The following is a 26,219-nucleotide window of genomic DNA, read 5'->3' on the forward strand; positions in this document are numbered from 1 at the left end:
TTTTTCTAATTTTGCCAAGGGGCAGAGATATTGTTTTGGCCATTTTTACAGCTAAGTTCTGTAATATCCCCACAAAATTGTCATGGGGTGGAGAGAATTATTTTACAGTTGTAAAGCCAATTTTCTGCAATTCTATACATTTTGCCATGACTAATGCCATGTTAATTATATCTGAGTGAGAGTGACTAACAAAATCCATGGGGGCTCCCTGGATGTCAGGGTCCCTGAGCACATGCCCTGCGTGCCCGGTCAGTATTTGGCAATGATAACTACATGTTTAGATGGCTTGCTAGACTGACTTACCAATCAAATAATTGCTAGCCATCATTGAGTGACTACTAATGGCTGACATAAAAAGAGAAAAAAATGCTGATGCACAAACAAATTTCTAACTCAATGTTGAGACGCCGATTGAGATCCTAAAAATAAATAAATAAATGTATATATATATTTTTTAAAGAGTCTGGTGCACCAAGAGGCCCTTTATGCCTGGAGCCAGCCCTGGTTGTCCCCCTGCTATCTCAACTCACTTCGCTATCTCAGCACTGTGGGAGGACCAGTTCTGGTAGGCGTCTCCCTCGTGACTCTCCTGGTCCGAGTCTCTTGAGCGGGCTTTGGGGCGCGGGGGGATGAGGGGCTGGGAGCGGGAGGCTGAGGGGGTCTGGGAGCGTTTGTGTTTAGGGGTGATCTGGTTACCAGAGTCATACTCCTCCTCCGAGGTGGAGGTATAGTCAGAGCCTTTCTGCCGTCGTCTGGAGCCTTGGAGCCATGAATTGGTTTGAACGGTGTTTGTAAGGTTAGGAGGATGAGGAAGGCAGGAAAAGACAGAGACACCATGAAAAGGACACCGCAAAAAAAACTACAAACCCCAGATATCGCAAAACACCCAAATATACCCCAGAGACCCATACAGAAGGGTTTTTGTAGAAGTGCTCATTCAGATGGTAAATGTACTGATGCAAGATCACAACCTAAGTCTTTCTGTATATGTTATTCATTAGGATTTCCTTTTATTCAAAACATTCACAACCTGAAATGAGCACTCAACCCAACAATAGTAATGGCTACTGTAAAAAATAGTAATGCTGTTGAAGACCATAGAAGAAGTCACAAAGTAAAGAGAAATGCAATTATTATCGCTCAAAGGATAATGTACGTACGGTATTCGACATCTGACCCACAATACTCTCATAATTTTCTAGATATGATTGAATGTTATATAATGATTATGAGAACATTGAGCAGATGGTATCCACTTTCACCACAGGTATTCTAGGGGGAATTCCACGGTAACAGAGTGATGCTGAGACTGATTTCACCTTAAAAGCTGTCAAACTAAAAACAATAATTGCAAAGTCAGACAGACCATACAACTCCACAGTAACAGAATGGCGGTTTGTGCTGTCATTCTGTTACCAAACTTTGCAACTGCACTGTTCTTCAACTAAATGTGTTTTTGTACGATTTTCTGTGGAAATTGTTAAGTCATTGTGCATTGAGTTGTATAGTTTATTTGAACTTTGCAATCATTGGGTTTTGTTTTGCATACATTTTAAAGTGAAAAATCAGCATCTGTTACCGTGAAATTGCCCCTGTAGAAAATAATTGCAGGGGTTATATTTAAATTACAAATCGAAATACAGCATAAGTGTTGTTAGTGAAGGTCCTTATTAAAAGCCAAAGGTCAGGGACCTTTAAACAATGGCTCATGAAACAAATCTCCAGAAGAATACAACCTAGGCTTGCCCCTTTGTAACTTGTTAGTTGAACTAATAGTCTCAAACTCACTTAAACCAATTCATCCAGATCATTAATAGCACTGGTCTCCTTTACACAAACCTACATTGTGATGCTTCCAATCCAGAAGTTGACATTTTTATGTTTCATTACATTTCTGAAACATTTCAAGATTGTCTGGGACATATTTAAACACTTAAGACAGATTTTTCTACCTGTAATGACCACTTTGTCAAAAGACTAATGTTATATCATATTTTGCAAAGAGTAGATTGTGTGTGTAACTCACTGGCTGTGCTGCTGGTGTATTTGGCACTGCTGGAGCGGCCGCGGGTGATGGGCTTGCAGGGAGCTCCAGAGGCCCTGCCTAGCACAGGCTTAGAGCTGGGTCTGGCGACGGAGGCTTTACGCCCAGAGCCGCTGTTGGACTCTGTGCTGCGGTTGGAGAAGCCTGTCCTGGGTGCGGAGGACTCTGTATCACTGGGAGTGGTGAAGGAGCTGGTCCTCTTCCGGGGCAGAGCCAGCATGTCCAGCCTGGAGAGCTGCTTCTTACTGTCCTGGGAGGCCTTGGTGGTCCCACTGGCCTCCTGGGAGATCCTGTCCGTCTCTGTGCCCTCGTTGTCGGACGCCTCGCCCAGGCGAGCCCGACGAAGCATGGAGGCTCTAGTAGGCCTTGGGGCATACATGCTGTTGGAGCGGCTCAGGGCCTGGGACACTTTGGAGGACTTAGAAGACTCCTCCTTCTGCAGGGGGGTGGTGTACTTCTTGCGTGCAGTGGGCCGGTAGCCCTCCTGGTCTGAGGAAATGGTATCAGGCCAGTAGGGTAAGCTGGAGCCCTGGGGGTCATCGCTAAGGTCCATGGAGCCATGTTTGCTCACACTGCGTCTCATCCCTAGCCTCCTGCCTGGTTCAGGCTTACTATCTCTGCTATCTTCTCCCTGAGATCGCTGCTTTTCTGACAGGCGATTATGGGCTGACGGCTGGCGACTGGGCTCCTGGGTGAAGGAGCTGGCAGAGGACCTCTCCCTCTGAAGGCCACAGGTGATAGAGGGCTTCTTAGATCTGGTCTTGGGTGTAGTCTGGTTGCTGCGCTGGCTGGCAGTGCTGGCTGAGTCCATGTCAGACTCCCCAGACAGTGTGTCATCTATGGGGCAGGGAACTACATCAGTCTGGGCCTGGAGCTTGGCCTCCAGGGCAGCCAGAGCGTCCTCAGTCTCCTTGAGGTAGGAGTGGGTGTCCTGGCTGCAGATACCTTGGAACACCTCAGCAGGGTCTGGGTCATTCTGAGCAGGCTGGCTGGAGATGTGGGGGAGTCTGGTGACCTGTGCAGCATCACTTGGCTGGTCCTTAGTGAAGCTCTCCTGCCTGACCAGAGACACTGAGATATCCTTGGGCTGGGGGCTGACTCTACCCTGGTAGTCCAGCTTGGGAGCTGACGAGTTGGGCTTCACAGTCTTCTGTGAGTCCTGTCCACCCCGTTGTTTGGTCAGGGTGGCTGTGGAGAACTGTGGTGTATTAGGAGGAGGTGGTAGTTTTCTCTCAGTCCTGGGCGTATTGGGTCTGGATCCCCGCTCGTCAGAGTCAATGTAGAATGATGTAGACTTGGGTGTGAGTCTGGGCCTCTCCTCTTCTCTGCTCGGAGATGAACTCTTGTCTGTCATATCTGGTGTGGGCGTCGTCCTCTGTTCTACGATGGAGCCGTCGTCTGACTTACTGGCATCACTCAGGCTGTCTGGGTCTAGGTCATCCTGTACAGACAGGTTGTGGAGTCCCTCCTGTGGACAGAGGGCTCTGGAGCTCTTCTCTCTGACATCATAGGTAGAGTAAGTGTCCTGATGGACAAGAATGCTGGGAGTTGGAGTCTCATTCTTCTCCACTAACGGTGCCTGAGGCAGAATCCGCCGTGTTCTGGAACTCTGGCCTTCTGATTCCACACTTTTGACGTTGCGACTGAGCATCGCCTGATAGCCGGTCCTCCCACCAACTGAATGGAAACAGAAGGATGCATTTTTTATGAAGTTGATAATCAGGACTATATCTCATTATCATTTCAAATTATGTGCAAATTCCCATCAGGTGTCTTACCTCCTCCTGACAGCTCAATCTGTGAGGGGATGTCGAAGAGGCCTGAGGAGGGGCCAGAGTCTGTGTAGCTGTCTGCCAGGCTGGCCCAGCGAGACACCCACTTAGAACCACCAGACACCTGCATGAAGGATCACTAGTTATTCATGTCACAACAGCAGTCAGTAAACACAATAACGCTTACAATACAAGGAAAAATAACACAATCCCGTTCGAGAAATTATAATTTACGCTTTAAAAATCTATTAGGGAAAAGACACATATACAGCTAGGGATGTTAGTGTCATTTTCAGATATAAAAAAATATCCTATGACAGCAAAAACATGCCAACCGCCACAAAGCCATTCCTATTCCTCAGATAGAAACCAAGGACACCACAAGAGAAAACCAGTTGGTCACATCCAAACCCAGCAGGAAGTAAAGAACTACAACACCAACACTCCCATAAACCAAAAGACACAACACAAAATCTGCGAGGGAGATAAGGAGAAACCGTGGAGAATCAAGAGACCAAAACATGCAGATTTGTGCTTCCCAGTTTATTGACCCAGTAGATGAATTAAATGACTGATTGATTGATTGATTGTTTGTTTGATTGCGTTAGCTCTGGGAATCTGTCACCACACGGAGGCTGGCTGGGGGTTTACCTGCAGCTGATTCTGTCCCTGCCCTGGAGCTGGCCTTAGATCCACAGAGCTACTCTCCCTACGCTCCTCCCTGTCCTGAGCCTTAACAGGCTTATATGCTGCTGCTGCAGCGTGGCTGGGCTGCTCTGGCCCCTCAACAACCCCAAACACCTGTCGGAAACAAAGCATGATGTGTGAATGCTGTCGCTCCAGGGCTGTCGGCTGCCAAGTCCTCTACGCTCCTGTGTGACACCCATGATAGCTTTTGTTAGATAGCATGGCTGTCGGATACTTAACAAGGAAGGTTCTCAGGCTGAAGCTCATGGCATGACAAGGTGTGATATTAAAACAAACTTGGAGAGATAAGACTATTACAGAGAGTAAGGCAAAAAGACTTGCCTGGTCTATCTTGCTGCGTGCCTCCACCACCTCTTCATCCTGGACCTCTGTCTCGATGGTGTAGGTGCCTGCTTCACTCAAGGCATCGTCCTCCTCATTCCCCAAGTTTCTGGGGCTTCTAACCTCATGGGTCCGTGCGGCCTCCAGGCTCTGTGCGGCCTCCAGGCTCCGTGCGGCCTCCAGGCTCCGTGCGGCCTCCAGGCTCCGTGCGGCCTCCAGGCTCCGTGCGGCCTCCAGGCTCCGTGCGGCCTCCAGGCTCCGTGCGGCCTCCAGGGTGTGGTTGACCAGGGATATTAGAGGGGCTTTCAGGGACACAGGCTGGTTGACGGTGGAGGTCTGAGTCAGATATGTGACAGGGGGCTGAGGGGGGCTTGGTTGGGTATGGTGGGAGTTGGGCACTGCTGCCATTTCTGTTGGTGGTGGGCTGATGGTAGGAGACACAGGTGAAGTCTTCCTCTCCCAGGTTGTGTTCATGCTCGGTCTAGTCTCCCGTCTGGACTCCCTCAGGAACTCAGCAGTGAAGTCCTGGGCCAGTTTAGACCTCCGGCCCACACTTCTAAAGGGCCTGGGCTGTATGGAGGAGGATTGGGAAGAGAAGCTAGTATTGATCCGATCCTCTGTCTTCTCCCGCCTCAGGGAGCCGGCCCTCTGGGGGCCTCCAGAGCCCGGGCCCTTCAGGGGTATGGTATACTGCTGGGTGGGGGAGCTGGGGCTCAACTTCTTCTCCAGCTTGTTCCTAAGGGCCGGGCTGTCGGGCTGGACTGTGTTGTTGGTGAAGGTCTGTGAACGCTTCTTGCGTGGATTGTCATCAAAGAACTCGATGACGAAGGCCTGCTGGGGGTCTTCTTTGCCCTGGCTCTGAGGAGGGGAGTGAGTCTCTGGAGGGGAGCTGGACAGAAGGTCCTCTGAGTCAGGGGGTGTGAAGGGTCTAGGGGGCTTTGACTGGATAATCTGCTTCCCGTTCACAACAGAATCCTCAGAGTTGCCCCGAGTCCCATCCTCATGGTGATGGCCTGACGATAAATACAGAAACATGTTAGCTTGAAAGCTCTGACAGTAACAGTGGATTCAGTGTATCATTGAGTCACTCACCTGTAGAAGCCTTGTTGTAGATGGGCAGGTCACTGTTGGTGCTGAAAATGTCCTCTGTCCGAGACCACCTCTGCATCAAGCGCACATCGCTTTGGTCCAGCCAATCAGCCACCTTGCTCTCTGCTGACATCACCTCCGTGGGTGCGGTGACCGCCTCCTTACTCAGGAGCTTGCGTTGCTGGCGGAAGGAGAACTTGGTCACATGGTCTTTGATCTTGATTTTACCCGGCATGCATTCATCAAACTCGATGGTGAAGGAGGCGTGGCTCTGCACCACAGGGGGTGTGGGGGTGGGGGCTGGGGGGAGAACAGGGACAGCAGGGGGGTCAGTGTCCTTAGTGGGAACCTCCTGGAGCTCCCGCTGCTGGAACTCCTTGGTGGGGATCTCAAAGTAGCTGGGCTCCCTGTGGTGCGAGTAGATGGGCCTGGCCTGGCTGTCTGGCAGGGAGCCATTGACCTCCTGTCTGTAGCTCTCGTTAGTATTCTCTGTAGGGGCAGACACAGGGGACAATATAGATAAATACTATACAGACCAATACTGTAAACTAGTGATTTTGGGGGGGCGGGGAAATCAATAACGTTGAATATCGCAATATTATTTTGGACGATATTATATCGATATTTGATATATTTGATATCATTAGCATTAGCTAGCGCTCGTGGGCGCCTAAACTCACACTTTCATTTCCCTGACTGATCAAAACTAGTTTTATCATTCTCTCTCATCTCTCTGCAGCAGACATATAGTGAGCAATATTTTTGGAACATCAAATCGTAATATCGAATCACAATGCACAGAATTGTGAGAATCATGAGAAACGCAGGACATATCATAACGGCACCTAATTATCATGATAATAACGTATTGTGAGGTCCCTGGCAATTCCCAGCCCTACTGTAAACTGCAGGCACAAAGGATATGCAGTACGAGTTGGGTAAGGGAAGGAATCACAGACACTACTCAAATGAAATATTAAATATGCAAAGGAAAACAAAATCACAGAAAAACTCTGCCAAGTATTCCCTATAAATCTGCAGCCACAAATAATAAGGTAGCTTGACTAAGTAAACAAACAAAAACATCAGCCAATCAATGGGTGCCAGGCCAGCTGGCCGTGAAGAAATCACTGTGGGAGCTTGGAGTCCAAAGGAGAGTGGTAATCTGTTCCAGCCAGGCTGGGCAGCATGAGGCTAACAGTCACCCTCCCTCCTCTCTCCTCCACCCTGTCCCCTGGTCTTACAGGGGTAATCCATTACGAGGCACTGCCCGCTGGCCTGGGATGGCCCTGGACCAACCTGGCTCAGTGTGACACTGGCAGCTCCTGGTCACTAGTCGGCACTACAGAGCTAAACACCATCCATCTCTCAATGGATGTATTGAAAACTTTTGGTGTGATGCATAACAAAGTATTATGCTTGCCACTCTAATCAAATACATTTGACTGTAACCTTTATCAGTTAGCACAGCTAATAACAATATTGAAGTGCCAGGCCTCTTTCAGAGTGACATGCTCCCTCTCACATATCCGGAGAAACAAATGAACTGATAGTATACTAATAGTAGAGAAGTGTTTGTTCAAGACCTGCAGGGTCCTCGTCTGGCTGCTGTCCTTCACCGTGTTCAGCATCATCCTCCCCCCACCACGACGGCTGCCCATACAGAGGAGTGGGTCTGGACACTGGAGCCTCGCTGGCCACTAACAGACACACACATGATAAGATACATGGACAGAGAGAGAACAGAGTGAGTACTGCAGCAACTGCCTTCATTTTGCTGGACTATAATAAATACCACAATTGAGTGATGTAATAGTCACATAGCAGAATGATTGCAAACCCTACAATGTCTGGGTTTTAAGTGAAGCTGTACATTGAAACATTACAAATAAGCGTAGCACAAACAGACACAGTGGATAATATTCTGCATTTTGTCCTACTAAAATGTTTCATCAATTGAATAACTTTGATAAGAATCAGCCATTGGCAAAGCAGATAGAGGGGCCTGGAGTTATGAGGTCACGTGATACACAATCCTCGGAGGAAGAGAATGAGACTGGACATGGTAATCCTAATCTTCACTAAAGGGGGGAGATGCAGAAATATAACAAATGAGAAGCTTTTCAAACAACACTGGTTTACGATGACTCATCTCTCCAGAGCAGAACATTGAGACGAACTGATAACCTTCCATGTACAGTATATGGTCATACAGTACTTGCTGCTGTCCTGCTTGAATGCATTATCACGGTTGAGCCATGTAGTGGTGGTCCCTAGATTCTAAAAGGTCACTTCTATAGACGCCAAAATACAGGTTGGTTCCACGCGCGTTTCCATATATGAGATGAGAGGTTGCTGACAGAGTTAAATTGATTGTCACACAGATTCTAGGTTGGTAAGTGGTTTATAATTCAATAACAAATAAACCAAAATATATTCTTTACATTTTCTTTCTTTTATATAAAATTGCACTAACAAACCATATGAATCTGTTTTTATCCATCCCCTACATCTGACCAATAAGGGCACTAGGGCAGATTTCCTGTCACCCTCAATAATGTGATGACATCCAACAGCTGGTTGGCAAGCCCAGGACACTAGCCTATATGGCATAAATCAGATTATCGACATGCCTGGTGTCTGTGAACTAAACAGACACATTAGGGCTCTCACACTGGAGTTGTAGTGCTTTGGTTTATTTAGGCCAAAGTGCTGTTGCCCAGGACACACAATAAGACATCAACAGAGAGAGGGAGGGAAACAGAAGGGCATGTCACTGATTCCATTTGGCTTACCCAATGCTTCATTTCTAGCTACACAGGATGGATGACACAGCCTAAAATGGTTTGTGGACTTTCTCTAGTGCTGCACTGAGTCATTTTAAGCTTTCCTATGTTGGTGTGTATCAGGAATGATGAAGCCGACTAATGAAAGACATGAAAATAAACTTTAAATTCAGAGCTCTTCTCAGGCAGTGGAAACCATAAGGATACATTTCCACATTACGTTCTACACTGAACAAAAATAAAACGCAACATCCAACAATTTCAAAGATTTGACAGAGTTACAGTTCATAAAAGGAAATCAGTCAAATTAAATAAATAAATTAGGCCCTAATCTATAGATTTCACATGACTGGGAATACAGACTTCCATTGGTTGGTCACAGAAACCTTTTTTTTTTTTAAAGTAGGGTGTGGGTCAGAAAACCAGTCAGTATCTGGTGTTACCACCATTTGCCTCATGCAGTGCAACATCTTCGCAAACATGCTCAATGGGTGACATGTCTGGTCAGTATGCAGGCCATGGAAAATTGGGACATTTTTAGCTTCCAAGAATTGTGTACAGATCCTTGTGACATGGGGCTGTGCATTACCATGCTGAAACATTAGGTGATGGCGGTGGATAAATGGCACGACATTGGTCACTGTTTGTTGTCCGTAGCTTATGCTTGCCTATACCATAACCCCATGGGGAACTCTGTTCACAACATTGACATCAGCAAACCGCTTGACCCCACACAACGCCATACTCTGTCTGCCATCTGCCCGATAAAGTTGAAACAGGGATTAATCTGTGAAGAGCACACTTCTCCAGCCTGCCAGTGGCCATCGAAGGTGAGCATTTGCACACTGAAGTCAATTACAACGCCAATCTGGAATGAAGACCCTTGTGAGGATGACGGGCACACAGATGAGCTTCCCAGAGACGGTTTTTGAGACTTTGTTCATAAATTCTTTAGTTGTGCAAACCCACAGTTTCATCAGTTGTCTGGGTGGCTGGTCTCAGATGAGCCCAAAGGCGAAAAAGTCACATGTGGAGGTCCTGGGCTGGTGTAATTACACATGGTCTGTGGTTGAGGCTGGTTGGACATACTGCCAAATTCTCTAAAACAACATTGAAGGTAGCTTAAGGCAGATAATGACCATTCAATTCTATGGCAACTGCTCTGGTGGATATTCCTGCAGTCAGCATGCCAATTGCACACTCCCTCAAAACTTGAGAACTCTGTGGCGTTGTGTTGAATGTCAAAACTGCACATTTTACAGCTACCTTTTACTGTCCCCTGCACAAGGTGTACCTGTGTAATGATCATGCTGTTTAAAATCAGCTTCTTGGATTATTTTAGAGAAGGAGAAATTCTCACTAACAGGGATGTAAACAAAACTGTGCACAAAATGTGAGAGAAATGTGCTTTTTGTATTGTATGGAACATTTCTGGGATGTTTTATTTCAGCTCATGAAACACTGGACCAACACTTGACATGTTGCATTTAAATTTTTGTTCAGTATATATTAAAAAGTACATGGCCTGTCAGGGTAGACTACAGTAGGCCAGACAAGGTCACCTCAGAGAGCCAGCAGGCTGCTTTACAGACAGCAGGAGAAGACAGACTCCACAGTCCACACCCTGTAAGACTTCAGGAAAAACAGACATTTCTGAGCCTCACAGTTTTGAGTCCCTGGACTGTCAACAGGGTGTGGCCTGTAGGGAACGGGACACTGGTCACCTCTCCAGTCCAGCTGCTTCAGGAGGAAATAAAGAGTCAGTCAGCAGCTACATTAACCCATCACATACAGGCAGAGTGGGATGAAGGCTGAATGTAAACATTTAAACTAAGTGTAAATGGCTGGAGGTCTGGCATGTCATAATCTTCTGACTGTCAGTAGTTAAAGCCACTAGTGATGGTCCATCCTTGCATTCCACTGCTGGATAATTGGTCTGGATGAACTGGATTACAGAGTGGGATCAGCTGGGTTAAAGGGTTTACTCTACTGTCATACAACATGGTTGATCAACTTAGTCATGGGAGCTATGACATCCAGTTTTAAGGATTGTGGAGCGAGACAGCAGTACTGCTTATGAAGAGTTACAGTATATGATCAATACAAGTAGGCTTGGCTGGCTTACACAACCAACTGACATACCCAAATTCCAAATCCAAGTCATCAAGGCTATGTACAGTATGATGACAATTCAAGAGAAAACATCAAGTGATCAGTGAATTGTGCGTAAAAATGTGCCCCAATCATTGGTAATAAAGAGCTCTTTTGTCAAGTAGAGTTCATGTCTGCATCTTGTAAATTTAAACTATTTGAGAGTAGTGTGGAAATTGCTCAGCCAACAGCAGCCGTGTGTGTTTTGACCCTGTGAATGAGACCCATTCAAAATGTACTGCTTGAACCTTCGATTCCCCTGTGCTATTTAGATGTTTAGCAACTTGCCAGACGTACTGACTGTGTTTGAACAATGAACATCTCCAAAATGGAGGGAAGTAGAGAACGTTGTCCGAAGAGCAAGAGCGGCCTCGGCTCCTGGGCCTAATGGAGTACCATACAAGCTCTACAAGGACGCCCCGGATGTTCTACGCTTTCTTTGGAGGCTCATGAGGATAGTGTGGCAGAAGGAAATAATACCAAAGGCATGGCGAAGGGCTGGTGGTGTGCTAATCCCGAAAGAGAAGGATGCGACAGACATCAGTCAATTCCGACCAATCTCCCTTCTCAACGTCGAAGGGAAGATCTTTTTCAGTATAATAGCACAGAGGCTGTCCACTTATCTGGAAAGGAACAAGTACATTGATACATCTGTACAGAAAGCAGGCATTCCTGGTTTCTCTGGTTGCCTGAAACATACTAGTATGATTTGGCACCAGATCCAAACAGCTAAGAAGGACAAGAGAGACCTCTATGTCATCTTCCTCGACCTGGCCAATGCCTTTGGCTCAGTTCCCCATGAACTCCTCTGGGAATCCTTCAACATTTTCCATGTACCAGAACCCATCACTACACTGGTAAAGGCCTATTTCCAAGACCTGCAATTGTGTTTCACAACACCTGACTTCACAACAACATGGCAGCGCTTGGAAGTAGGCATAATGGCAGGCTGTACAATTTCTCCTCTGGCCTTCACTATGGCCATGGAAGTCATCATCAGGGCATCGAGATGGGTGGTCGGCGGTGAGAGAACTAAGGAAGGGCTCCGTCTCTCACCTATCCGAGCATATATGGATGACATGACTACACTGACCACCACTGCAGCATGCACCAGGCGGCTACTTGCAAAACTGCAGGATAACATCAAGTGGGCCCGGATGAAAATCAAGCCAAGCAAATCTCGAAGCATCTCCATAGTCAAGGGACAGCTTAAAGATGTGAGGTTCTGCATTGGAGATGACCCGATACCAACGGTGTCTGAGCAACCCATCAAGAGCCTGGGTAGATGATACAACGAAAGCCTCCGGGATAAAGATCAAGTGCAGCAAGTAAGGCAGGACATCGCCAACGGTCTTGAGAACATCAACAAGACCCTACTGCCTGGGAGGCTCCAGCTTTGGTGCCTACAGTTTGGACTTCTCCCCCGGGTAATGTGGCCACTCACCGTCTATGAGGTCCCAATAACAACAGTGGAGAAGATGGAGCGAACCATTACCTCATACGTGAAGAAATGGCTGGGTGTCCCACGATGCCTGAATAACATCGGCCTCTATGGCAAAGGGGTCCTTGAACTACCTCTTACAAGTCTAACGGAGGAGTACAAGTGCTCTAAAGTAAGACTTCAGATGACATTGAAGGACTCCAAAGACCAGAACATTAGCAAGGCTGCACCTGCCCAACAAACTGGATGGAAATGGACATCATCCAAGGCTGTGCAGCAAGCAACAACAGCCCTGAGACACCAAGACACTGTGGGGAATATCCAGCATGGAAGAGGAGGCTTTGGCCTGGCAGCAAGCAAACAAATGTTCCATAAGGCAACAACATCTGAACGCAGGAAGCTGGTGGTCGAGGAGGTGCGCAGACAGGAGGAGACTGCAAGAAGTGCAAAGGCTGTATCTCTTGCTAAACAAGGGCAATGGACGCAGTGGGAAGGCCTGGAGAGGAGATAGATCAACTGGAGTGAGCTTTGGCAAATGGAGGCAAGCAACATCAGCTTCATCATAAGAGCTGTTTATGATGTGCTTCCATCACCAAAAAATCTACATCAATGGTATGGCGAGGACTCGACCTGCCCCCTCTGCCCAGCTCCAGCGACTCTCAGGCATATAATGACAGGTTGCAAGACCAGCCTCTCACAAGGCCGCTACACCTGGAGGCACAATCAGGTCCTCAAGAGCCTGGCTGCAGCACTTGAGACCAAGAGGAGTGTAACCAATTCATTACCTCCAAAAACAAGCAATCCCGTCAAAACAACAACATTCATCCGGGAGGGACAGAAAAGGCCCAAGTATCCTCTTACAAAGCCAGAAACTGGACACCTAGCCATGGCCCGCGACTGGAAGATGCTTGTCGATATTGGCCAGCAACTCATTTTTCCACCTGAGATTGCTTCTACCAACCTTGGCCAGACATGGTACTCTGGTCCCCTTCACGAAAGGCTGAGTACATCATAGAGCTCACAGTCCCGTGGGAAAACTCTGTTGAAGAGGCCTACGAGCGTAAGAAACTGAGTTACAGAGAGTTGGCAGCAGATGCAACTCGGCGTGGCTGGAATGCAAAAGTCTGGCCAGTTGAAGTGGGATGCAGAGGATTCATGGCTTCTTCCATCATAAGGTTGCTGAAAGAACTTGGAATCCATGGACAGGCTCTGCGGCAGACCGTCAGAGCAGTTTCTCAAGCAGCTGAAAGAGGCAGCCAGTGGATCTGGATCAAACGGAAGGACCCTTGCTGGGCTATAAATTCATGACGCCCCACCCCCACCTGAGAACCCAATTCAGATCCCTCCAACTTGAGGAGGGCATATGAGGTATGCCGTCAGCTGTATGGCTGGCTCAGGGAAGAGGACGCCCCTGCCTTGCATAGTCCCGTGGGACATCTTAATTGGGCATGGGACACAAGCTAAGGCTTGATCACCCTTTAGCTGGCCACCTTTGATGAGGGTGTTTAGTGATTAAAGGTCGAAACACCCACTGATTCGAAGGCACACTACTGAGGATGTGTCCCAAAAATTGACATCTTACCCCAGTCTAAGAAATAAACCTCCCATGCCACTCTGTCAACATCACGGCACATCTCATGCGAGTACATTCCATCTATTGGCACAATGGACAGTTTTTAACATCTCGTCTCGTGTTTTATGATTCTACAATTTTTGAAAATGAAGATAAAAATAAGATATCACTCATTGGAATCAGACAGTACATCCGTCATTGATTTAGGAACATAACTGCCCTGAAAATCATAATAAAGTAGAGCCCGACCAATGTGTTTTATCGGGTCCGATTCTTGGGAGACAAAAATTACTGATACAGACATAGCTGACTATGACAGCAGGGGGGGACATAATTTTCCCACATTGAATTCTCATGATTTGTCATCCAGAAGAGCATTTGACCTAAAACTATGCTTCAAATGCTGATTTCAAACATTGTGGCATTAATGACATCATGAGAAGGGTCACAAGTGTTCAGATAAGCAAGTGTTCAAATAAGCATGAAATACCATTTTATCATCCTATTTATTGAATATTAGTCGAATTATCGTCCGATACTAGGGCTATTACGGTGAACGCATTACCACCACATTGGTGGTCAGGAGTCATGACCACAGTCAAATTACACGTGACCGTTTAGTCAAGGTAACTAGGCTTCTTCAAGCTCTGATGCTGCCGATGGTCATTCGTAGCCTACCAAACTTGCTAACTGCCTGGTACTAATCACTGTGACATCAATGCATTTTTCCCAAAAAATTCAAATCAAAACACTTCATGAGAGCCAATGAGCACGTTGCGCAACATTTCTATAGACTCTGCAATTGCGAGAGAAAACAGAGTTTTGATAGCATCTATTAAAGAAGTGGAGGACCTATCATCATCATTCTATTGGCTTGGCCTACTATTTATTTCTCAAGTTCTTAATATTAAGCACATTGCTTTGCAACAGGAGTACATCCTACCTGGCTGGCATGAAAATGAACCACGGGAAAAGTGCTCTCCATTTGCTATTTAAGTGCATAGATGACATGTATTTATTTTCCCCATTCCCTTGAGTGCATGATAATGGTCCATTCTAAATCAAAACATATTTCACACATTATTTAGAATAAAGCTGTAACGTAATAAAATGTGGAAAAAAGGGATCAGAAAACTTTCCGAATGCACTGTATATGCTTAAAGTTATTTATGAAACTTTAGATGAGACATACGTTGGGTTATATGTTTTGATTTTTAATACATTCTAAGGCTGCATGATGCGACTCGAATGATGATGATTTGAAAAAACTTTCATGAAAGGCACGAGTTCTGCTTCGTTTCTTGTGCAGGCTGCACACAATTCATCAGTCTCTCATTCCCTATTTAGCAAGCCCTTGATAATATTCCAACCAGGCCTTGAATTTCCTGGCAGCATCCCCCTTGTATGTCCATAATGACCTCTAAAAAAATCAATACCTAATCAATACCTAGTTTCCCTGCAATAAAGTCCCGGCCACTAGGCGCACCGCCTCTGGATGAAAACGTTCTTGTTTGCTTATACAGTTTTATACAGCTTGTTGAGAGTTGTCTTAGTGCCAGAATCGGTTTGTGATGGTAAATAGACAGCTATGAAAAATATGAAAACTCTTGGTAAATAGTGTGGTCTACAGCTTATCATGAGAGACTAAATGAGGCGAGCAAAACCTTGATACTTCCTTAACATTTGATTTCGCACACCAGCTGTTATTGACAAATAGACACAGACCGCAACCCCTTGCCTTACTGGAGGAAGCGGTTCTGTCTTGCATGGAAAAACCAGCCAACTGTATATTATCCATGTCGCCGTTCAGCCACGACTCAGTGAAACATAAGATATTCAAGTTTTTAATGTCCCGTTGGTAGGAAAGTCTTGAACCCGAGCACATTCAATTTATTCTCCAATGACTGCACGTTGGCCAATAGAATGGATGGTAGAGGCGGGTTACCAACTCGCCGACAAATTCTCACAAGGCCCCCAGACCTGCGTCCCCTGCATCGGCCCCTTCTTTCATTCAAATTATGGGGATTTGGGCCTGGTCGGGTAACTGGAGTAAATTCTTCACGTCTGACTTGTTAGACCTCTAATGACTCCCCATCCTGCATGAGGGAGCGTAATCATTGCCTGACACGAATTAGCATAACGCAACGGACATAAATATTCCTAGAAAATATTCCTATTCATGAAAATCACAAATGAAATATATTGAGACACAGCTTAGCCTTTTGTTAATCACCCTGTTATCTCAGATTTTCAAAATATGCAAAACAACCAAAGCTAGACAAGCATTTGTGTAAGTTTATCGATAGCCTAGTATAGCATTTTGTCCAGCTAGCAGCAGGTAACTTGGTCACGGAAATCAGAAAAGCAATCAAGTTAAATTGTTTACCTTTGATGAGCTTCGGATGTTTTCACTCACGAGACTCCTAGTTAGATAGCAAATGTTCCTTTTTTCCAAAAATATTATTTTTGTGGGCGAAATAGCTCAGTTTGTTTTTCATGTTTGGCTGAGAAAATCGCCCGGAAATTGCAGTCAAGAAAACGGCGAAAAATATTCCAAATTAGCTCCATAATATCGACAGAAACATGGCAAACGTTGTTTATAATCAATCCTCAAGGTGTTTTTCAAATATCTATTCGATAATATATCCATCGGGACAATTAGTGTTTCAGTAGGACCGATGGAGTAATGGCTACCTCCTGTATTTTACGCGAGAATCTCTCTGGGGGCATCAGGTGACCACTTGCGCAATGTAGCCGCTTACGGGTATTCTTCAACATAACTGCGTAAAACTACGTCAAAATGCTGTAGACACATTCGGGAATACGGAGAAAGAGTAATCTGGTTGATAGCCCATTCACTGCTCAATAGGGACGCATTGGAACGCAGCGCTTTCAAAACATGAGGCACTTCCAGATTGGATTTTTCTCAGGCTTTCGCCTGCAACATCAGTTCTGTTATACTCACAGACAATTTTTTACAGTTTTGGAAACTTTTGAGTGGTTTCTATCCTAAGATGTCAATTATATGCATAATCCAGCATCTTGTCCTGACAAAATATCCCGTTTACTACGGGAACGTTTTTTTTTCAAAAATGAAAATACTGCCCCCTAGTCACAACAGGTTATTAAAGAAAATAATCTTTGTCCAGTTCGAGGAGAGTAATCGCTGTTCTGACATCCAGAAGCTATTTTCAGTCATAATGGCAGAAACATAATGTACAAAAAAAAACACAATTGGTGAGGAGCCCGTAAAACGTCCGCCATCTTCTCCGGCGCCATTCTTCTACATTTGCAGAGAAAATTCATAGGCCTGGTCTATAATGTAGGATAGCACCTATACTGTGGTCTCTAGAAGAAAAGGACAACAGGACTGGGCAAGATTACCTGCTGCGAGGGCAGCTTTACCCTCGGCTTTCTCCTGTTTGGAGCGAAATGAGTCTCTGGTTCTCTCTTCAGCATGCTGCCTCTCTTTCTCCCTCTTCCTGGCTTCCAGGGCCTTCATACTCATCTGCAGCTGGCTGGTGTACTTCTCATGCTAATAAACACAAAAGGGAAAACAGGGAAATTAAAAAGCCCCTACCGGACTATCACTCACATTCATTGATGACATGTACAGTGCATTCGGAAAGTATTCAGACCTGGTCGACCTGACCTGACCTTTTCCATATTTTGTTACACTATTCTAAAATGGATTAGGTTTCTACACACAATACCCCATAACAACAAAGCAAAAACAGGATTTTAGACATTTTAACCTTTTTTTAAATATCACATTTACATAAGTATTCAGACCCTTCACTTCACCCTTCACTTTGTTGAAGCACCTTTGGTAGCGATTACAGCCTCAAGTCTTCTTTGGTATGAAGCTACAAGCTTGGCACACCTGTATTTGGGGAGTTTCTCCCATTCTTCTCTGCAGATCCTCTCAAGTGCTGTCAGGTTGGATGGGGAGAATCACTGCACATTTTATTTTCAGGTCTCGCCAGAGATCGGGTTCAAGTCCGGGCTCTGGCTGGGCCACTCAAGGACATTCAGAGACTTGTCCCGAAGCCATTCCTGCTTTGTCTTGGCTGTGTTCTTAGGGTCGTTGCCCTGTTGGAAGGTGAACCTTCATCCCAGTCTAAGATCCTGAGGGGTCTGGAGCAGGTTTTCATCATAGATCTCTGGACTGGGATGTGCCTTTTACTGAGGAGTGGCTTCCGTCTGGCCACTCTACCATAATGGCCTGAGTGCTGCAGACATGGTTCCAAACTTCTTCCATTTAAGAATGGGGAAGAAGGCCACTGTGTTCTTGGGGATCTTCAACGCTGCAGACATGTTTTGCTACTCTTCACGAGATCTGTGCCTTGACAAAATCCGGTCTCGAAGCACTACGGACAATTCCTTCAACCTCATGGCTTTGTTTTTGCTCTAACATGCACTGTCAACTGTGGGACCCTTATATAGACAGGTGTGTGCCTTTCCAAATCATGTCCAATCAATTGAATTTACCACAAGCGGACTCCAATCAAGTTGTAGAAACATCAAGAATGATCAATGGAAACAGGATGCACTTGAGCTCAATTTGGAGTTTTATAGCAAAGGGTCTGAGGGTTTTCTCTTTGTCATTATGGGGTAGTGTGTGTAGATTGATAAGAGGAAGAAATATTGTATCCATTTCAGAATAAGGCTGTAACGTAAAACAAAATGTTGGAAAAGTCAATGGGTCTGAATACTTTCCGGATGCACTGTACATGTGGATGTTCTCACTTACTTTGAGAGCCTCCTCTGGCACCTTGTGTTGACTCCTCTCCAGGATGTACACATGAGAATGTGAAAGCAGAGTTAAGGAAAACATATTCAAACTGGAGCCATTGGGTTAGAATAATACATGTCACTGACACTTGCCATTTTGGGTAATTATTAGTCTGTGCAGTTCTTGAAGCTCTAACTTTCTGAGAACTCAAGACATGTGACATGTAGCATGCATGGTAAGTTCTGGTAAAGCATACTAAACGTCTACTTTAAGCAGCTTTTGTCCCAGTTATCGAAACTCATTTTCACTATTCGTGTTTTTCAGCTCAGAGGTTCAAGGGTCCAAAAGATTTTCAGTCCAGAGTTGGACATAATCCAAATCCCCTGACTCAAACCACAGGGAATTAACATATTGGGAGAGTTTAGAGCACAAACCAGAGAGGGGAAAAGAAAATGAATGTTTTAAATTCCTTTCAACCAGCAAGTATAGACCAAAGCCTTATGGAATTCAATTGTTTGTAAGAAACTAGCACAAGAGAGCACTTAGAGGTTGAAAAGTACACATCCTTCTGATCCAATCAAGAAAATCCCCAAACAATGAAGAATCAATAAAACAATAAAAGAATTACAATCATTATCAGATAATCAAAAGGATATCATATCCAAAGCGGATGACATCAGCGAGCTTCAGGGTGATGTAAGTCTGGTCTGGGATTCTCAGATCATTCACAAAAGTCTGGGGAGAAAAAGAGAAGTTTGTTTTGGTGTGTTTACATTGAAAGCTTCAGAAAAATCTAGAGGGTAATTATTTGTTTTCACAACAATCATGATTAGTTCAATACCATTGGAATAAAAACAGACACAGGCAACAGTGTCTGTCACACTGGCAACAGGTCATTAAATTGCTAGGTGCTGCGTGGCAGTTGCCTGTGAGTGAAATTGAAGCTATCCTACCTGTAAATTAAGTCATTAACGAGATTATGCAGTTCTGTAATGGCCATCTGCCCTGAGTAGGCTGAGAAAGGCACTCACACACCAGCAAAAGCTACACAACTTAATTACATTACACAATCTAAGTTACACACAATCCAGGGGTATAGATACTGTATCGCTTAGTGGAAGGTTAAAGCCTAACCGTGCTTAAAACAATGTACTGTAAGTAAGAGGGCTCACCACTATAAGTAGACTAAATAAAGAGAATTGTCAACGTAAAAGGAAACAGCCATGGTACATTTCAGTAACAAGCCTCTGATGTTAAGTTCTGCTCTGTTTAGAGTTGGCTGCTACAACTGCTGGTGCCAAGAGAAACACTACAGTGAAACAAAGGCCCGTCTTTCCCTCTCCTCAGTCCTGTGCTTGGCTGGAAAAGTGCAATGAAGTGGCAATAGTACAGGGGAAGGTGACAGGGGGAAGGAGGGAGAAGGGAACACCAGAGAAAAGGCCCAGGCCAGCAGAAAACACAGTACTCATTAATGCTCTAGCAACTGTCTCTGGCACTGAGAGAGGGCTCTTTTGTGCTAAGGCCTGAGGGACTGGTAGTGGTGCTCTGGACCCTCCAGAGAGGGCTGTGGCTGGCTGGATCCTTTATTCAACCTGTATGCAGGGGACATGATGAGACTCACCCCGTTCAGGCTGCCCAGGTCCTTCACCATGTGTTCGTCTGTGGCTGGGTCGTAGTTGACGACAGCATGCTGCTTGTCCACACTGCGCGACTGTAAAGCAACAGAGAACATACCTGAGCATCTCATACTGATGGGCAATGGCTAAGAAACTTCAGACTGGATACTGTCATGAGTATAAGCAGTAAAACAAAATATCCACACTGAAGGCAACATGCATGTACAGTAGATTACCATGCTCATAGTCAAACAGATAGGCCTTTGAGTTTGCTTACATTCTTGCAAATTATCCCTATTACTCCTAACCAATACAAGCCGGGTCATTATAGTACCCGCTGGTTGAAGACAACCCCAGTCTGACACTGAACAGGCAGAAAGAGCACTTTACACAACTCAACCAATCATCCCGGTGCTCAACAAGCCACCAGCCAGCAGGGCAGGAGGACAAGAAAGACAGCTCTACTGTAGTTCTGCTCATTAATTAATGGGCAGAACAAAAGCAGTAATTAAGGCAGGCTGAGCCACTCGCCTCTCTTCCACTCATTATTCACTCCAGGCCTCCTCTTCACCACAAAGACAGACCATTCACCCACCTAACTCGTTTGCAGAGTTATTACTGTTACTATCGTTCCTTCTTATTGTTGTCACATGCTGCATGTTAACCACAGTGGCAGTTGGTGCCATTTAATATTATGGAGGACACTTTTTTTATGAGCATGGCCTTATTTCTAATACAGGATATTGGATGACGGTCATTCTTTTTCCATTCACCCAGCTCAATGTAACAGATAGGTTAAGGCTAATACATGATAATACAATTTTCCCGATACCAATCATCAGGTTGTTACAACCTAGCCTACAAATTAACGTTTAACATTGGTGCACACTTGAGAGAAAAATTGGAGTCATCAAGGTGACAGACAGTAACGCATTCAATTTGCACACTCTTGCCTGCATCTAGCTCCTCTAGGGTGTAATCATTAGTCCAAAACAGTTGCAAAACTTTGTGTTTAGTAACCAAAACAAGTGTTTCTATTAGACAAATTCAGGAAGATGTCCTTCAGGGAGACAGACCATTGCAAAACAGTGTATTTTAAAACAGTTATTTGGTGACCTTAATATATTTAGTATAGTTTTATCTAAAAAATTATAACTTAATGTTTCACTATTTTTCTGAAGTTCAGAGTTGGATGGTCCTCCCCTTCCTCCTCTGATGAGCATCCACTGGTTTATCACTAATTTGGAGATTTGAGAGGCTCTCTCCTTTATGGAGTAGCTATTTTCCTGTCTCAATTAGCACTGGGCAAGGCAATGGCTAGTATGATTATCCTGCTTTGTTTGGTATTATCATCAACACTTTAAAAGTTCTACAGTATTGAGTAATTTCCATGTAAAAGGATCCATGAGCATCAATGTGAAGTTCATTGTAGCATATCAAAATTGGGTGTTAAATGAAAGCAAATCTATCTATCTATATATCTATCTATATATACACACACACACACATTACATAGTGGGGCAAAAAAGTATTTAGTCAGCCACCAATTGTGCAAGTTCTCCCACTTAAAAAGATGAGAGGCCTGTAATTTTCATCATAGGTACACTTCAACTATGACAGACAAAATGAGAAAAAGAAAATCCAGAAAATCACATTGTAGGATTTTTAATTAATTAATTTGCAAATTATGGTGGAAAATAAGTATTTGGTCAATAACAAAAGTTGTATCTCAATACTTTGTCATATACCCTTTGTTGGCAATGACTGAGGTCAAACGTTTTCTGTAAGTCTTCATGAGGTTTTCACACACTGTTGCTGGTATTTTGGCCCATCCCTTCATGCAGATCTCCTCTAGAGCAGTGATGTTTTGGGGCTGTTGCTGGGCAACACAGACTTAACTCCCTCCAAAGACTTTCTATGGGGTTGAGATCTGGAGACTGGCTAGGCCACTCCAGGACCTTGAAATGCTTCTTACGAAGCCACTCCTTCGCTGCCCAGGCAGTGTGTTTGGGATCATTGTCATGCTGAAAGACCCAGCCACGTTTTATCTTCAATGCCCTTGCTGATGGAAGGAGGTTTTCACTCAAAATCTCACGATACATGGCCCCATTCATTCTTTCCTTTACACGGATCAGTCGTCCTGGTCCCTTTGCAGAAAAACAGCCCCAAAGCATGATGTGTCCACCCCCATGCTTCACAGTAGGTATGGTGTTCTTTGGATGCAACTCAGCATTCTTTGTCCTCCAAACACGACGAGTTGAGTTTACCAAAAAAGTTATATTTTGGTTTCATCTGACCATATGACATTCTCCCAAATGCTCTCTAGCAAACTTCAGACGGGCCTGGACATGTACTGGCTTAAGCAGGGGGACACGTCTGGCACTGCAGGATTTGAGTCCCTGGTGGCGTAGTGTGTTACTGATGGTAGGCTTTGTTACTTTGGTCCCAGCTCTCTGCAGGTCCCCCGTGTGGTTCTGTGATTTTTGCTCACCATTCTTGTGATCATTTTGAGGTGAGATCTTGCGTGGAGCCCCAGATCTAGGGAGATTATCAGTGGTCTTGTATGTCTTCCATTTCCTAATAATTTCTCCCACAGTTGATTTCTTCAAACCAAGCTGCTTACCTATTGCAGATTCAGTCTTCCCAGCCTGGTGCAGGTCTACAATTTTGTTTCTGGTGTCCTTTGACAGCTCTTTGGTCTTGGCCATAGTGGAGTTTGGAGTGTGACTGTTTTAGGTTGTGGACAGGTGTCTTTTATACTGATAACAAGTTACAACGGGTGCCATTAATATAGGTAACGAGTGGAGTACAGAGGAGCCTCTTAAAGAAGAAGTTACAGGTCTGTGAGAGCCAGAAATCTTGCTTGTTTGTAGGTGACCAAATACTTATTTTCCACCATAATTTGCAAATAAATTCATTAAAAAAGTCCAGAAAATCACATTGTAGGATTTATTTTCTCATTTTGTCTGTCATAGTTGAAGTGTACCTATGATGAAAATGACAGGCCTCTCATCTTTTAAGTGGGAGAACTTGCACAATTGGTGGCTGACTAAATACTTTTTTGCCACACTGTACATGCATACACACACACACAGTTGAAGTCGAAAGTTTACATACACCTTAGCCAAATACATTTAAACTCAGATTTTCACAATTCCAGACATTTAATCCTAGTAAAAAATGCCCTGTTTTAGGTCAGTTAGGATCACCACTTTATTTTAAGAATGTGAAATGTCAGAATAATAGTAGAGAGAATTATTTATTTCAGCTTTTATTTCTTTCATCATATTCCCAGTGTGTCAGAAGTTTACACACAATTAGTATCTGGGAGCATTGCCTATAAATTGTTTAACTTGGGTCAAACGGTTTGGGGTAGCCTTCCACAAGCTTCTCACAATAAGTTGGGTAAATTTTGGCCCATTCCTCCTGACAGAGCTGGTGTAACTGAGTCAGGTAGGCCTCCTTACTTGCACATGCTTTTTCAGTTCTTCCCACAAATGTTCTATAGGATTGAAGTCAGGGCTTTGTGATGGCCACTCCAATACCTTGACTTTGTCCTTAAGCCATTTATGCCGGTCTTGGAGCAGTGGCTTCTTCCTTGCTGAGCGGCCTGGATATAGGTCAATATGAGTCCTATATGTCGATATAGGACTCATTTTACTGTGGATATAGATACTTTTGTACCCGTTTCCTCCAGCATCTTCACAAGTGTCTTTTGCTGTTGTTCTGGGATTTATTTGCACTTTTCGCACCAAATTACGTTCATCTCTAGGAGACAGAACGAGTCTCCTTCCTGAGCAGTATGACGGCTACGTGGTCCCATGGTGTTTATACTTGCGTACTATTGTTTGTACAGATGAACGTGGTACCTTCAGGAATTTGGAAATTGCTCCCAAGGATGAACCAGTCTTGTGGAGGGCTACAATTTTATTCTGAGGTCTTGGCTGATTTCTTAAGATTTTCCCATGATGTCAAGCAAAGAGGCACTGAGTTTGAAGGTAGGCCCTGAAATACATCCACAGGCACGCCTCCGATAGGCTAATTGACATCTTTTGAGCCAATCAGAAGCTTCTAAAGGCATGACATAATTTTCCTGAATTTTCCAAGCTGTTCAAAGGCACAGTCAACTTAGTGTATGTAAACTTCTGACCCACTAGAATTGTGATACAGTGAGTTATAAGTGAAATAATCTGTCTGTAAACAATTGTTGGAAAAATGACTTGTGTCATGCACAAAGTAGATGTCCTATCAGACTTTCCAAAACTATAGTTTGTTCACAAGAAAATTGTGGAGTGGTTGAAAATTTTGTTTTAATGACTCCAACCGAAGTGTAGGTAACCTTCTGACTTCAACTGTATATATAGAGAGATATTATTAGAAAATATTTCAACCATTTTCCATCCTAGAAATTAGGACTAAGCAAAAGCTTTGATTTCTGGTCAAAGAGATGGAAAATGGGTCTTAGAAAACATCTAGCAGAAAAAGTCTTTAAAGATATTAGAAATACATCAAAACACATATTTTAGAGGGTGATGTCCATAGACTTCAAAACAAATACTACAAACTGGCAGCTGCTTCCTGCTTCATATCTAAAAGGGGCTTATCCTACATAAATGCAATTTACCCTTTACAATTGAAAAAAGTGGAAATGATACAGGGCAGATTTACTTACTTATGCTCCACTCTGTATGGAAGTAAAAAAGCATTTGTATCAATTTATGCTCCTAACCCATATGACAAAGATGTTCTCCCTTCTGTAACCAGAAGCCTGATCAATTTAATGGGATTATACGCTTATTATTGGAACTGACATGAGTGCCATTATTGATGCTATGCTAGATAGATCTGAACCTTCTCATAGCTCATCACAAGTGAGTGCCATTATTGATGCTATGCTAGATAGATCTGGACCTTCTCATAGCTCATCACAAGTGAATGCCATTATTGATGCTATGCTAGATAGATCTGAACCTTCTCATAGCTCATCACAAGTGAGTGCCATTATTGATGCTATGCTAGATAGATCTGGACCTTCTCATAGCTCATCACAAGTGAATGCTTCCATTGCACTTAACCAATTTATTAAAAGATCTTAATGACCACTGGAGACTTCAAAATCACACAACTAAGGACTATACTTGCTTTTCTGTTAGATTTAAGACTTTACTATGTTTCAACATCTACTGATATTACAGGTAACCTGGAACTTATAAAAACATTACAGGCCATTCCATCTGATCATTCTTCTGTAAATTTAAAATCTTCCCAATTAAAAAATGTGCACTGAGATGGTTTAATAATACTTCACTACACGACTGACTTCCTTTTTCAGTTTAAAATCTTTTAAATTATTCAATTTAAAATATATTTTTAAAATAAATTATTACTCAGTGGAGGACTCAACTATGGTATGGTTAGCTGTAAAAGGTTTTATAAGAGGAAACTACACATTTTCCTCCCATTTCCAGAATGTAAGTCTTCAGAAGATCAGTGAATTGGAAAAGCATTGGAAAATGCAGGAAGACAACTACTCAGAGAGAGAAATTGGGATAAAAACAAGTAGACTGAAACGTAATGACCTGTTGCAACAGAGCAGAGGGTGTGACAAAAATACTGTTTAAGGGAGTAGGCCTAGCCACTTACTGGCACTGCAACTTAAACATGCTGAAACACGATCATCAATACAGCTATTCAGATCCCATATTAAGGGACTGATATCAGATCCTACAGAAATAAATAACTTTTAGAGCATATTAGTCAGTCATACAGTTCTTCAAATAGCTTGATACTTCTGCTTGTCGGCGGTTGCTGGAGAACCTTACATTGCCCACACTTTCTCAGGAAGGAACAGTTTAATTAGAGGAACCTGTCACTTATTCTGAACTGAAAGCTGCTCGTTTAAATATGAAGACAGATAAAGCATCTGGTATTGATGGAATACCTCCTGAACCCCTTCAACTTTTGGGATGAGCTAGGATCAGTT

The 26,219-nt window shown here is 44.2% G+C and overlaps 1 protein-coding gene across 4 annotated transcripts in view; it reads right to left on the reverse strand.

Moving 5' to 3' along the window:
* Window positions 1–26,219, reverse strand: part of LOC124046410 (centrosomal protein of 170 kDa protein B-like) — a 39,423-nt gene that overhangs the window by 2,565 nt on the left and 10,639 nt on the right. For 2 of the 4 annotated variants that reach the window (XM_046366754.1, XM_046366753.1), the window contains exons 3-13: window positions 20,242–20,331; window positions 19,277–19,355; window positions 18,639–18,697; window positions 17,270–17,420; window positions 7,521–7,634; window positions 5,938–6,423; window positions 4,846–5,858; window positions 4,468–4,617; window positions 3,823–3,940; window positions 2,027–3,721; window positions 531–759 (exon numbers count right to left, since the gene is read on the reverse strand). In XM_046366754.1, the coding sequence (XP_046222710.1) occupies window positions 531–759; window positions 2,027–3,721; window positions 3,823–3,940; window positions 4,468–4,617; window positions 4,846–5,858; window positions 5,938–6,423; window positions 7,521–7,634; window positions 17,270–17,420; window positions 18,639–18,697; window positions 19,277–19,355; window positions 20,242–20,331 (4,184 nt within the window). The remainder of the gene's footprint in view (window positions 1–530; window positions 760–2,026; window positions 3,722–3,822; window positions 3,941–4,467; window positions 4,618–4,845; window positions 5,859–5,937; window positions 6,424–7,520; window positions 7,635–17,269; window positions 17,421–18,638; window positions 18,698–19,276; window positions 19,356–20,241; window positions 20,332–26,219) is intronic. The other 2 variants (XM_046366755.1, XM_046366756.1) reach the window with 2 other exon arrangements.

The sequence above is a fragment of the Oncorhynchus gorbuscha genome, linkage group LG10, assembly GCF_021184085.1.
Source record: "Oncorhynchus gorbuscha isolate QuinsamMale2020 ecotype Even-year linkage group LG10, OgorEven_v1.0, whole genome shotgun sequence".
NCBI lineage: Eukaryota > Metazoa > Chordata > Actinopteri > Salmoniformes > Salmonidae > Oncorhynchus > Oncorhynchus gorbuscha.